Here is a 14637-nt window from a genome sequence, read left to right as displayed (position 1 = left end):
TTGGCACTTGTGAGTCATTTTTATTCAACCAGATTTCTTAGGATCATTGGTCATTTTAACATATTAATATAACATATTTTACCGTATTTTCACAAATTTTGATGTGTCCGTGATTGTTTAAGAGATTTTGAATTTATTCTGAAATCGATCGCTCGAAAATATTATTTAAAGCTTTTAAAAATATTTTATATTTATCACGCCACAAAAAAACGCAAATTGGTCTACTAACTGCTAACCCATCCACTATATTCTCCAGATTTCGTCCCCTGCGACTATTTATTGCTTCCAAACCTGATAAAAATGGCTGGATGATAAGATATTGGGTTCGATTTATGGATTTTTTGGCGAAAAAATGCCTTTCATTAGAAAGTATTAATAGTCATTGATATTGAAATGAAAATATCAATGTGCAACTGTTAGTGCAAATGCAGTTCGTGCATTGGTGAAGTTATCACATCATTTGCTTAAAATGAATCAAAAATGATGTGCGTTGTTTTTTTTGAGGGCAAATATTGCAATTAAGACTAAACAATACTTTTTTGAAAATTTTATTATCAATCATTCTGTACGGTTTTGGTACTAATAAAAATGTTAATTATAACAAAGTAACAGTTTTTACAAATTGAATACAGATATCATAGTCCCAAATATTCTTATTTTTTCCGTTGCAAGAACAACTATGGCTCATGACTAATATTTAACTCTCGCGGGACCAATATCAGCAGTATTGCTTGGGATTTATAATGATGCTGATTATCTTTATATCTTTAAATAATTTTGTGTGAATCATATAGTTATTTAGTTGCTAATTATCATTTTAGTTTAATGTTAAATTAATGTCATTAATCACTTAATAATTAACTTAACAACTACAACAATTCATTGTCGAAAACAAATATACTTTCATGTTAAACAAATATATAAGGTGGGGCAAAAGTCCCGGTAGCATTTTGTGACGTTTAGCTTAATCGTTTCTTTAATCAGTGTGTTGTTTAGACGTCCAAATTTTATTGTCAGTAAATATACGTCACAAGAACGAGCAGAAATAGTGTATTTATTGAAAATTTCGACGGTAGCGGGGCTTGTGCCCCCGTTGTATATTGAGTGAGTGACAATTTCTATTGATTTACAGTTGCGGTATAGAATGCATCTCGTTTTGCTTTTGCTCGGCGTCATAAATATGGCGTGGACGCTTCCACAAGGAGCACCGACATCAGCGTGTGAAACGTTGATGCCTTTCCATGGAGGAGGAATACTACCTCAGACTGAAATATCTCCTTACGTTGTTTCACCAAGGCGACAGGGAAACGACGTTAAACTAACGGTGACATCGACGGTAAATGTGCCATTCCAAGGATTCTTAATACAAGGAAGGACCCCTAATGGGTATGTTTAAATCTTATGTCATACTTGTGTCTATCTACCACAATGAATAGGGAACATCACATTTTGTTATTAAAAAATGTCATATCACTTTAAATTTCCTTTAATAAGGTCATATAAATTTTGCAATTTACGATACAGATTAGATCTTGGGAATGATATAAGAAACTGGAATTCCCTACTTGTGCTTTGATCTGTTGACCTGTTGACTTTTATATTAACAGCGATTTTGTAATTGTTTATTTACCGCTATATGTTCTAGATCTTATATATAGCATATATAGTAAAGGATACATTAAAATTCAGAACGTTTAGGTTTATGTATTTTCTGGTTAAGACGTTGTAAGTATTAAAATAAATTGTTTACAGTTCTCAAAATTATTTATATAATACATAGAGATATACAAAGATTATTTTTACTAAATTTTAAGTAAATCCATTCAGTAGAATATAAGGTATCAGGCCGACTAGATCGAACAATGTATTAGGCTTTTGCATATATTTTGATCAGCCATATTTATTGGTAAAATGCAATGAATGAATGCAAAATTGGTGAATATCAAGCATGTTTCAGACCAGGAAGATCTTGTGCATAACAAATTATGATTCTAAAATTAATTATATTGCAAAGGAAACTTTATAAAAAAGATCTATGCCTCTGTGGACCTGAATCTCTTTTCCAAATCTTCGAAGGACAAGATCTGAACTGGTCTGATATGAAAACCAGTGCAATTATCAAACAAACGCTGATTGGTACAAAATACAAGGTGAATTTTAAGGGAGTAATATCGAAAACCTTCGAAATTATAACAGGAGTGAGGCAAGGTGATGTAGGGGAGTCGACCACCGAGAAAAATATAGATATTTCGATATATCGATGTTTCAAAAAATATCGATAATCTTTTGCAATATATTTTGATATTTTTAATAAGTTCTTACAGTTAAATACTAAAATATTGTAATCCTTTAAAATTAAATTTAAAGATACACTAAACCTTTAAAATTATTTAAAATTAAGTACCAATTTTTAAGGTTTATATAAAAAATATGTTTAATTATTTTTAAAAATATCGAAAAATATTGATCAAGAATATCGATAATTTTGGAAAGTCTCTTTTTGGATATATCGATATTTTTTCGGCATCTCTAATGTGATGGACATTCGCCATTACTTTTCAATTGGGTCCAACCAATCAAATTAGGAAGAACCAAAATTAAGATAGATTGCTTGACTTTTGCAGAGGACTAGGAGCAGAAGAAGTAGTTTCATTTGAGAAACCAGTGTTTATGACTTTCAACAGATTAACACTAATATTTTTAGAAACTAACTACTATTCCAGAAACTGGACTGGAAAGGATTGCTAAATGATTCGCTGTCAAAAAATGGAAACAGAATGCTATGGTGACCGCGACTCGCTATTTAACTTTCGGCTCTTTTAAGGCATTTTTCATGACATCTTGCAACATCTGAAGCTGAATTTCTTCAATTTCGTGACTAATATTGTCTTGCAGATGTTAATGTCTTCGTGGAAAAACGTAATTCAATAATTATTGAACGAAATGAAATTGTTGAACGAGCTGTGTGTGCTGTGGTCCCATCTTGTTGAAACCACATGTCCTCTAGTCTTGCTCTTCCATGTCAGGCATAAGAACATTTCGAATCATGTCTTGGTACCGTTCAGCAGTAACAGTAAGTAACACCTTGGTCATTCTCAAAAAAACGGACCAATGATGTTTCCAGCATGAATACCACACCATACAGTGGATTTTATGTGGGTGCAATGATGTTTCATGAAATAATTTAGGATTCTGTGTTCCCTAAAACCGACTGTCCTGTTTATTCAACTCAATGATCAGGATATCTCGGTAGCAATTTTTGGACTAATTGAATTTTGACGCCTTAAACTGCGTGCAGAAATATGTAACTCTGAACCATCAGAATTGTTGTACTGTTGTACCATACTGTCAAAAATTCGATAAATCTTGGTTTTGTGAGCCACTGGACGATTAAGATATTTTTGATACAATTTCCGCTGAGTGGCAATAATGGAACGATTGTATTCAGTATATTTTGTCACTATTTATGTTCGTCCTTGTGGGGTGTATTTATCCATAATAATATTTGGACGTCTACATAACACAATGGTTAAAGCGAAACTGATCTAAACGTTACATAACCAAGATGACACGAAATCAAAAATGTAGCGGGACTTTTGCCTCATGGACCACCCAAACTTGGCTTGGCCGGCACACGGTTTAGAAATGCTCAAGAAGTGCGAAAATGAAGAAGAAATGCGAGGAAATCGAAATTTAATCCAAACGAGATTTAATGCCTGCCAGACCAACATTATTTTTGGACCTGGTATCGCTATATTGTCAAAAATTTGGTAAACATTTTTAAAATTTAATGGGAGATATTTTGATTAACATATAACAGGTCAATTGAAAAGTCCCCGACATACCATAGCAAAACACATTTTTTTGTGTATAATTCCCTTCAAGGGTGATACACTCATTATCTTTCAACTTTTCGATATCATTTTTGTAGTACGATTTTTCCTTTGCTTCAAAATAGGTCTCAGTTTCGGCGATCACCTCTTGAACGAAAATATCTTCCCAGCGAGCACCCTCTTGAGATCTGAGAACAGGAAATAGTCGCTGGGGGCCTGATCTGGAGAATATGGTGGATGAGGAAGCAATTCGAAGCCCAATTCATGGATTTTTCCCATCGTTTTCACTGACTTGTGACACGGTGCATTGTCTTGGTCGAGCAACACTTTCTTTTTATTCATATGCGGTCCTCTTTCGGCGATTTCGTCAATCAAACGGTGCAATAACGCTATGTAATAGTCGCCGTTCATGGTCCTTCCTTTTTAAAGGTAGTCAATGAAAATTATTCCATGCGCATCTCAAAATACAGACTTCATAACCTTGCCAACCGACAGTTGCGTTTTCTCACGCTTTGGAGCGGGTTCATCGTGTGCATTCCACTCGGATAACTGTCGATTGGACTTCGAAGTGAAGTGATGGAGCCATGATTCAGCCATTATCACATATCGATGCAAAAACTCGGGCTCATTACGCTTGATCATCTTCAAACAGTGTTCCGAATCATCAACTCGTCTTTGTTTTTGATCAAAAGTGAGCTCGCGCGGCACCCATTTTGCACAGAGCTTTCTCATACCCAAATATTCGTGAATGATATGATGTACATGTTCAGTACATATCTTTAGAGTGTCTGCTATTTTATTCAATTTGAATTTACGCTCATTCAAAATCATTTTGTGGATTTTTTTAATGTTTCCGTCGGTAACAACTTCTTTTAAGTGTCTACTGTGTTCACCGTCTTCGATGCTAATTTCACCATGTCTAAACTTAGCATACTAATCCTTGATGGTTGATTTTTTCCCTGCAAAAAGCAATATTTTATCAACACGCGAATTTTTTTATCAATTTTTTTCTCAATAACAAAAGTTGCTTCACTCAAAATGCTATAATTCACAAACTAATGACCGACAGCTGTCATTAGTTTGCATTTTTTGAGGGTTAGGGCTAACTAAAAAATATGTGGATTTAATTCTAGTAGTGCCATCTATGTGTGTGACCGGGGACTTTTTAATTTACTAGTTATGGTATCAATTTTTCCCAACTGAAAAGTTACATTATATTTTTAAAGTAAAAAAACGATGGGAATGCATGTAAATACTCGATACAATAAATGATAATACTACTTATAATTTCAAGCGAGAATCAAATGCCATAATTTTTTTCTAGGGAAATACTGGGTACTTTTAACTCAGCCTCCGTCAACGAGGGCCATCCTTTAAACTGCGTGGAAGAAGCGGATTCTCTGACGCACAATTCACCGAACGACAAGTCCAGCATAAGCGTCATCTGGAAGCCTCCCCAGGACTACGAAGGTCCGGTTATTTTCAAGTAAGTTCTCCACGTTCTATTTCGGAAAAAATAATTAGTCATGAGGAATGACGAAATCTCACTAATGATTATAAACCCTCGGATTACCACTTCCTGATTGTCGACGTAATATTAATATGATTATTATAGATAAGCTCCTGGATTACTCAATGTATTATTTAATTTCATATACGTACGTCGAAAAAAGCATTTAATCTTGAATAATACTTGTTTTATTGTTGGTTTGAAACCGTGAAAGGCAAATCATGGCGAATTTAAATTCAAGGTTACTTTTACGATACATTCCTAAACATTTTGTTAAGAAACGATGTGACGTAAGGTGAATTGTTATGTATGACTGCGTTGTTGATGGTGAAACGCCTTTTTTGCATTGGGAATCATTTATAATATCATTTATTTTTACATATTATCTGTATCTTATATTAGCAGGCAGTTGTGAACATAACATATACAAGCTTATAATGCGATCTCCCCTATATAAGACTTTAGGGTAAATTAGATGGCTCGGTGAATGGAGGTAAAACGAAATGAAACAGTGATGTTTACGTTATTTGTGACCGTTATTTATTGAAGTAATATAAAAATATAAAAATACAAATGATAAAACTGATGGCAGCGTTGTTACCTGGTGACGAGGCTTGGGCAGTCGATGGTGGCACGTCTAAACCAAACGATGGTCGAGTACTCAATGAATGGAGATACCCTTCAATTACATCCCAGATAAACGTCTATTCGTTATCGGGTTCTAGTTGGCGCTGCTGGCACCCCGCCCGTGTTCAACATGTGTGATTATATTTCTGCGTATTTTGTAGACCGTTATTCATTTATTACAGGGGGAAATTAAAAAATACAATATTAATAAAATGTTTTATATAAATACTAGTTAACATTTGTTTAAAATATTTTCTAAATACATAAAAAGACAACATGTAAAATGTAAATTAAACTGATAACTTATTTTCTAATTGTACATTAATTATTGTCGTAAATATTATAACAAATAACATATAAAATAAGTCCAGGATACTAGTTACATGTTACAATAATAACTTATTACAACCCTATCCATAAGATATGTAGCCATGCAAAATTATTCATTTTTTCCCTTTGCAATCCTGTTTACTTTTTTCATCCACCGCAAGCAACACTAATTATTACAATTATTACATTTCTTATTATATTTCCCCCTTCTCGATGTTGAACACATATAATGGTTTTAAAAAAAGAATGACATTTGCTGGCATAACATTTTATCAAGAATATCCTTTAAATTTGCTTTGGCACATACTTTGGGCAATACATAAAACATTCCAGATATGGCTTCAAAAAGATATGAGTTGAAACAAATTTCTGGTATCGTAAGACAACATTTGTCATACTGGCGAGCTTTATATATATATATATATATATATATATATATATATATATATATATATATATATATATATATATATATATATATATATATATATATATATATATATCTATTCAATAATAAATAAAACATTTATTTTATTTAAAAAGCTGTAGTAGTAATTGTGAGATCATTTTTAATTATGTCATGAATTAGTTTTTTTCTATGATAAGTTATTTAAAAATATTCCAATAATCTCTTTATTTTATGTTAATAGTTATTACATAATTAACATAATTAAGAGTACACAATAAGACATTTAAGTATACAGCTTTTGATTGTTTACTATGTGAATATTTAAGAGTTGTCAAGGTGCTCTTTGATCTACAAATGAAAGGTGCAAACTTTTTATGTGTTACACGTGAATAGCTAATATAGTAGACTAATTTAAAACTGTTGCTTTTTTGATGTTCTTCTTTTCAACCATGTTGATTCTTTTCTTAAAAAATTAGGTAATGCCAGAGCTGATGGTATATCAACATGATGGTTGATTAATGTTGATCATTTCACAGAGCCATTGGGGGAAAAGCTCTACTAAAACATTGTAGTGAAAAGAGAATAATTGTGAAATGAAAAAAAAATGATTTAAACTAAAAATTCTTAATGGAAAAACCATAATTTTCTTTTTTCCACAATATTTTCGAGGTAGAAAAACAAAAATGTGTTAAAACATAATAAAATTTTTAAATATCGTAGATGGTATATTTATATTCTAAATGTTACAACATGGGTACATTGATGTTTAATCCTCTAGATTTTGTATTATCCCACATTATTGTTATTATTGTAGTTTATTATAAATTATAATAAAAAGGAAGAAATTTGGATGCCTCTTACGAATTTTGCAATTTATAACTATTACAAATCACTTGCTATTTATATTACATTGTAGTTACGGGTAATATCATAGTCATTATTATTACATTGCTTGTAGAAAAACCAAGGTGGAATTAATTATTTTCAAGTTTTCCGCCAATTAAAAATGCTTGGGATTTTAATATTGTTGTTTGTTATTTATACGTGTTCGATGTTGCTATAACTGAATAGAAATTAGAGTATACAGCGTAATAATAAAATTATTATGTCCTAATTGCCAAACAGAGGTCATGAATATTCAATAATATTCAACATGTCTCTTGGTTTATTACAAAATAGCCATTTGTCAGCAATATATTCAGTTGTCAGCAAAGTATTTTCAGTTTCCATGTATTAATTTTCTTTGTATTCCCTTTAGATGCAGTAATAATATGAAATAAATAAATAATTATCGAAAATATAACCTTATTTAAACTAAATTACGACGATATTATGAAATTGTATATGTGAACATAACTACTGAACCCTGCATACATTTTTTTATTATTTATTTATTATAATGTTACTAGTCGTTTCCGATTAACCTACAATTTGTCTTTACAATAACTTATACCTAGGTATATATCTAGGAGGACCCATCGGCCCTATCTTAGTCTCTGATGTAATACTGTTTTTGCCTTAACACTGCTGTCTTTTATTCGTTCGCTTAAGTCGTTTTATTCTTTTAAGTCTGTGGCCTATTCTGTGTTATCCAAAAGTTGTAGTACTTCGATATTGACATGGACATGGAGAGAATGGAGTCTCTCCGCGTGTCCCCTTACAATTCTTTTGATTTCCTAAGTGACAGTCGGCATCTGAAGTGTAAATAATGAGACTTGTAGTATCTGAGTGTACGAACTATGTTTCGTAGGACTTCTGGAACTGGTATTGCATTTATATTATTTTTCGCGAAACATCTCCAAATGTTTTTTTCAGCGAAGTCTTGTATCAAGATTCATTCCGAGATACTTAGCGTTGTTGCTATATGGAATGATAGTAATTTTGTTGTCATTGGTGCTTGTGCTTTTTGACTATACGTGAACTATACCTGCACATATTTACATTAGTGAATTTTAACAATTATTTAATTAACTTGCCTGTTGTAATTTTCTTGTGGCCTTTTCGCTGTTGTCTCCGTCAACAAGAATCGTACTTTCATCAGCAAATGTAGAACATGTGTAGAGTAGGTAAATAATTGGGCCCAATAGGTTTCCTTGTGGTACACTTATTTTAGCTTCTTTTATTGTATTCCTATTGTTTGATCCAAATATTCTAGCTGTAATGCAAGGTTTTAACAGTTCACTGTGTTGTTTTAATAAAATTATCTGTAGCTTATGAGCAAGATTATCATGCCATACCTTATCGAAGGTTTTTGTGACATATAAGAACATAGCTGATTATATCTTCATAGGCTTTTGCATAACATGATAACAACAAATACATTCTTTGATGAAAATAAAATCAATCAATATACAAGCTAACTAAAAAACAGAAACAGAATCATATACTATATATTAATACAAAGAGAAAACAAAAGAGAAATTATGGAAACAAGAGTGAGACGTGGAGCAGAAGTAGAAAGCGATCAGTACTTAGAAGTGATGACCATAAGGTTGGACAATAAATCAATGCAATAAAAACATGCAACGAAGAAGGGTACTATAATTAGTTGAAACTATAAAAGCTTATAAGTTACAAAAGGAAATTGTAAGCAAAAAATATGCAGAACTATTAACCCAAAAATTTGACAAGGAGATGAAACAATACGGCGGACTGATTGAATAACTGTGGAAATATTTTAAGAACTCATTATTAGATGCAGCGAAATTGATCTGTGATATTAACAAAAGAACATTTATCCAAAAACTATTATCACTATGGTAGTCCGAAGAAATAAGAATGGAGATAAACCAAAAAGATGAAAACCTTGTGAATCTATCTGAATGAAAATTCGAATGATATAAGATAGAAAAAAGGAAAACATGAATATAATTTGGACAAAGGATGGATACAAACAGTAAAGAAAACTTAGCACTTATTTGGGGAAAATGCATGAAACAAAGATGAACAGGACATATGGTACCTGGACAGGAAAGATGGACAGACGTGTTGTACCTGGGATGAAAGTATCAGAGGAAGTACTTGAGAAAAGAAGAAAGACTGAATAGTGACAGAAATAAATTGAAGGAATTGTATCAAAAATCGATTTATTTTTAGTTAATTTTAAGGGATTGCTGCACAAGTTTTACTGATGCACCTATCATTATAGAAATTTTTCATTATAGAAAAATATACTATTCTGGTTACTTTTAAATTTATTTCGAATATACTAGTTAATCTTAGGGATGTTAGTTATCACTATATATCATTTTTGAGTAATTTTTTCTTTTTAGTTCCACGATAGCTCAGACTTACGATACCTTTTGGGTCGGAGTTACATCTGAACCAGTGGAGATAACCAAACAAGGTGCCAATGATCCATACGTCAACCTATCGACCCCTCCAGATGAACAAACTCCTCCAAATTTTGTACCCTTCCAACCAAAAGAAAGCTCGACGCAATTCGATCCATTCTATGAAGGATGTTCCGTTACGAAACTGTGCTTTGGAGCTCCAGCAGGCTGTGTGGCGTCACAAAATTGTAAATCTGTAAGTACCTGTCTAGAAACTAAGTTTTTTTTTTCATAATTTTCCCCTCATGTTATTTATTTATTATTTCATCCATAAATGTTATGGACAATGTTAAGTTTTGTTGACTTCCTCCTTGTCTTAGTCCTACTGTTCTAAGGTGTTTCTGTGATTAAGATATTCGTGTTTAACAGGTCAATTGAAAAGTCGCCGGCCTACTATAGTAAAACATATTTATTTTGTCAAAATTTGTTTTTTTTATTCAATATAATTCCCTTCAAGAGTGATACATACACTGATTATAGCGACCCTCCAACTTTTAGATGCCATTTTTGTAGTACGGTTTGTCCTTTGCCTCAAAATAGGTCTCAGTTTCGGCGATCCCCTCTTCATTCGACGAAAATTTATTCCCAGAATATTTCAGACCAGTCGGTTTTGGTGAACACAGAATACTCAATTAATTGGTCCCTATTTTTTTGAAAATAACCAAGGTGTTGCAGTTACTGTTACTGCTTAAAGGCACCAAGACATTATTCGAAATTTGTTTGTGCCTGAAATGGGAGAGCAAGGATTAGAGGAGATATGGTTTTAGCAAGATGGAACCGCAGCACATACAGCTGGTTCATCAATTCAATTATTGAATGACTTTTTCCACAAAGACTAATTTCGCGAAGTGGCTATTTAGCATGGGCCAGCCAGATCTCCGGATTTAACAGCACCTTTTTTTCTTGTAGGGTTTTCTAAAATAAAACGTTTATGTGAATAAGCTCCTAACACTTCAACATCTTAAAGGCAATATTGGTCACGAAATTGAAGAAATTCAGCCTCAGATGTTGTAGGATGTCCTGAAACATGCCTCGAAAAGAGCCTAAAGTTGCATAGCGAATAGTGGTCACCATTTAGCTGATATAATTTTTCAATCATAACGAAAAAGAAAAAAACGTAAAGACCAAATAAACTTTCTATGAAAACCAAATTTACTTATCTTTTCTTTGAGGAAAATGAAGGCAATTCAAATGGTAGTAGGACGTTTGCCCCGGTGTGTTATCTATATTTATCTATATATGAACAGTTTGATTGTAGTTGAATTGCACTTATTTACTCTAGTTGAGTTTTATTCACTATGTCTAGATCCACTTGTTTATATTATTATTTGGTTGTTACAGATTTCTGGTTATTTCTTTGCTATTGTCTTCAATAGGAAGTATACAGTATTATTAGCAAATGTAGCCATAGTCTCACTTATTTATATTATAACTTGGGTGTTACTGATTTCTAGTTACTTCTTTAGTATTGTCTTCAATAGAAAGTATGCAGTATTATCAGCAAATGTAGCCATATTCTCTGATAATAATTTTGGGCTCACTTTTGTTTTCCATTTTTTCTCTTTCAACGTTCCACCACTATTTCTTTAATTTCTGTGGGGTAGTTAACTCTTCTGCTTTTCCAATTCACTTCAGGTTCATTATTCCGACTTTCAGGATGTATATTATATAGTATTTTAAGTATTTTAGTATAAATAATAAACAATATAAAAGTATAATTTATCAAACTATACGTTAGAAAATTAATAAACAATGTGATATTATACCAAATATTTACATTAAAACAAAATAATTTCGTACATATATGTTTTCGATAATATTTTATGACCATTTTGTTGTGATAAAACTTATATTGCATTATTACAATGGTTAACTAGTATACTACATTTGTAAAGTTGTTACGCATAATTCCATAGATCTATTAGTTGTGTAATTAAAGCGTTGGGAATTCCAAACCTCAGATAAGGCGTTTTTAAATTTCGACAATTTGTAATCACCAGTTAATTTGTTAGATCACCAAATGCCAGCGATTAAAATCAACATTCTTTAAGTGTAATTTATGTATTGTATTAACAGTTATGCGATATATTTAGAATTGTGTTCAGGTCTTTTAATATCTATAAAAGTTACGTAATCAGAAGAGTAGCGACAATAATATTCTTTGCTCTGTATTTAATTGTACAGAGTGGATGTATAATAATATACAACTAAAATCTAAAAATACTAAGAATTATAGTTTTCTGTTATTTATTATCCTTTATTTCTACTAGGCTAGAATATCAAACAAAAATATGAATTTTGCTGTTTATATTCATATCAATTATCACTTAAAAATTGAGTAATATTGGTGTAATATAACCAAAATATTTTCCATATTTTTTTTATAACGTTTTCTCATCTTTCTGGTAAATTTTGCATCCGTTTGGATATTTTACATGGCGGTTTAGTCACTTCAACACCACTGTGTTACTTAGTGACTGACAACAATATGCTTAAGGTGTTACAATGCATCAGATCACTGATTGAAAATAGAGGGCATAATTAAAAGTAAACAACTAACTGGAAACAGTATGTACTGATTGGTAGGACGAATAAAAGACAATAAAGAAACAAATATAAATATCCAAAATTAAAATACTAAAAGAAATCATTTAAATAATATAAATAAAATCTGAAATGTAAGTTCGGTTTTCGTAATAATTTTACTGTAAAAATTATTTGTTTGGGTTGGATCCCACATAAACTGACAAATGCTGCTGTTGTTGATGTTATAGGGACATGTTAAATGTTCATTAAAACTTTGTTTAGCTTCTACACAACTATATGGAACTTCCAAGACGTTCCAAATACTATTATACTAACAATATTCTTCGAGGGAAAAACAAACCAACATAATTGGTTATTTCTTCAATTGTGAATGATGGCATTTGTTAGTTGGAATTCGTCTGAAAAAGTCAAAAAGAAACTGAATTTTAGGCCGGCTAAAATATCGAATTGACGATCGATCGTAAGGTCCTGATTTGGTACCTAATGACATCTTTATTCTTGCACATTAAGAATAAATTATGTGGTTAACGATGTTTGCCATTCCAAGAGGTGTTTGATGTTTTCAGAATGCCTGTTTTGGAGTAGAAAAAATGCTACAGAAACTGATTTCAATGCATAGAAAAGTACTTGGGAAAGCATAGAAAACTATTTTATCAGTATTTGTGATATTGTTTAAGTGGTATACTTCGGTTACATAGGATTGGTTCTTCGTGACTATTCTAATTATCTGGAAGACTAGAAATAACCCTTTTACTTACAATTTTTTGATCACAGTGTTAAATCGGTTTAAGTTCCTGTTTCGTCGATTACAAATAATTACGTAACAGACTTTCGCTCTCCTTTCGGTCATTTTTATTGCGAATTTTTGAAGGTAATGACCTCCATATTCTTAATTTCGTTATTCATGGCCAACATTATAAAAATGATTATTCAAATGAAATAAAATTGATTTTAAAAGTAGGAAACGATAAAATATAGAGATAAATTACTTTTAAAATGTTACACCTTCTATTTATTAGGGCAAAATAATCGGGCCTATAAATTGATTTTAAAGGATTTACAGAAGACGGTCTTACTGTGTATTAAATCGTATTGGGTACATTTGTAACAAACTTTATGTTGAAGCTTCACTTTTCTGCACGTGTCCAAATGCGTAGCACATTTTTTAGTGCGTAAATAATGTCTAAATTTATACCTTATTTATATTATATACTTATCTATACTTATAGTTTTATTTTTGTATCTAAATTTGAAGAAAGAGACGGCTGACGGTCTGTATGAAACTTCTGACAACCATGCTCTATAGATTCCAACATGTGAATACTGGTGTCGTTTTAAAAGTGGTGATTTTGATATCGAAGACATATATCGTTCTGGACGAGCATTTGAAGGAATTACTAGATGAAATCATCAATGAGGATCGGTCCAGTACAATTAAGCAAAGAGACAATTTTCATGTTATTCTTCAGTATGACAACATATTTGGTAACATTAAAACCCCACCCGCCGTATTCTCCAGGCTTTGCTCCTTCTGATTACTACCTGTTGCGACATATGAGGCGTGACCTGTCTAAGCAGCACTTCACTTCTTACGAAGGTACAAATAAATCGGTCGATTAAAAATTAGTCGATACATAATATGCCTGAAATATCGAGAACAGCAGTGACTATCGATGGACAATACTTTGAATAAAATATATTGTACCAATATTTCATAATAAATCTTCAGATAAAAAAAATCTTTGAAACCTAATTTATAGGCATGTTATTGACAATAAATATTTGTAGGTAGTCGCTGTAACTGTTACTGGAGAAAAATACGATTTTGAACTGAAAGCTGAAAATAATGCCGCTTGGGTTGGCGTTGGTTTGTCTGCCGACGATAAGATGGGTGACGATTCTGTCATTGAATGCGTCAAAAAGGGTACTGGCGTTTCGGCGTACATGTCCGAAACCACTGTTCCCAACTACGGATCACCCAGGCTGTCAAATGTGAGTTTACATGTTATTATATTCCTGTTTGATGTTTTTTGATATCTTTGATGTCTA

General features: G+C 31.9%; 1 protein-coding gene across 2 annotated transcripts in view; it reads left to right on the top strand.

Moving 5' to 3' along the window:
* The window catches only part of LOC143201136 (putative ferric-chelate reductase 1 homolog), a 51589-nt gene that overhangs the window by 28214 nt on the left and 8738 nt on the right, over positions 1-14637 (top strand). For both annotated transcript variants that reach the window (XM_076412012.1, XM_076412013.1), the window contains exons 2-5: positions 1133-1386; positions 5158-5319; positions 9982-10237; positions 14377-14580. In XM_076412012.1, the coding sequence (XP_076268127.1) occupies positions 1133-1386; positions 5158-5319; positions 9982-10237; positions 14377-14580 (876 nt within the window). The remainder of the gene's footprint in view (positions 1-1132; positions 1387-5157; positions 5320-9981; positions 10238-14376; positions 14581-14637) is intronic.

Source organism: Rhynchophorus ferrugineus, unplaced genomic scaffold (genome assembly GCF_030347505.1).
Source record: "Rhynchophorus ferrugineus isolate W39M unplaced genomic scaffold, kcgeb_rfMv2 rfM8, whole genome shotgun sequence".
Lineage (NCBI taxonomy): Eukaryota > Metazoa > Arthropoda > Insecta > Coleoptera > Curculionidae > Rhynchophorus > Rhynchophorus ferrugineus.
Note: the sequence above shows the minus strand (reverse complement) of the source record. Positions and strands in the feature narration are given on the sequence as shown.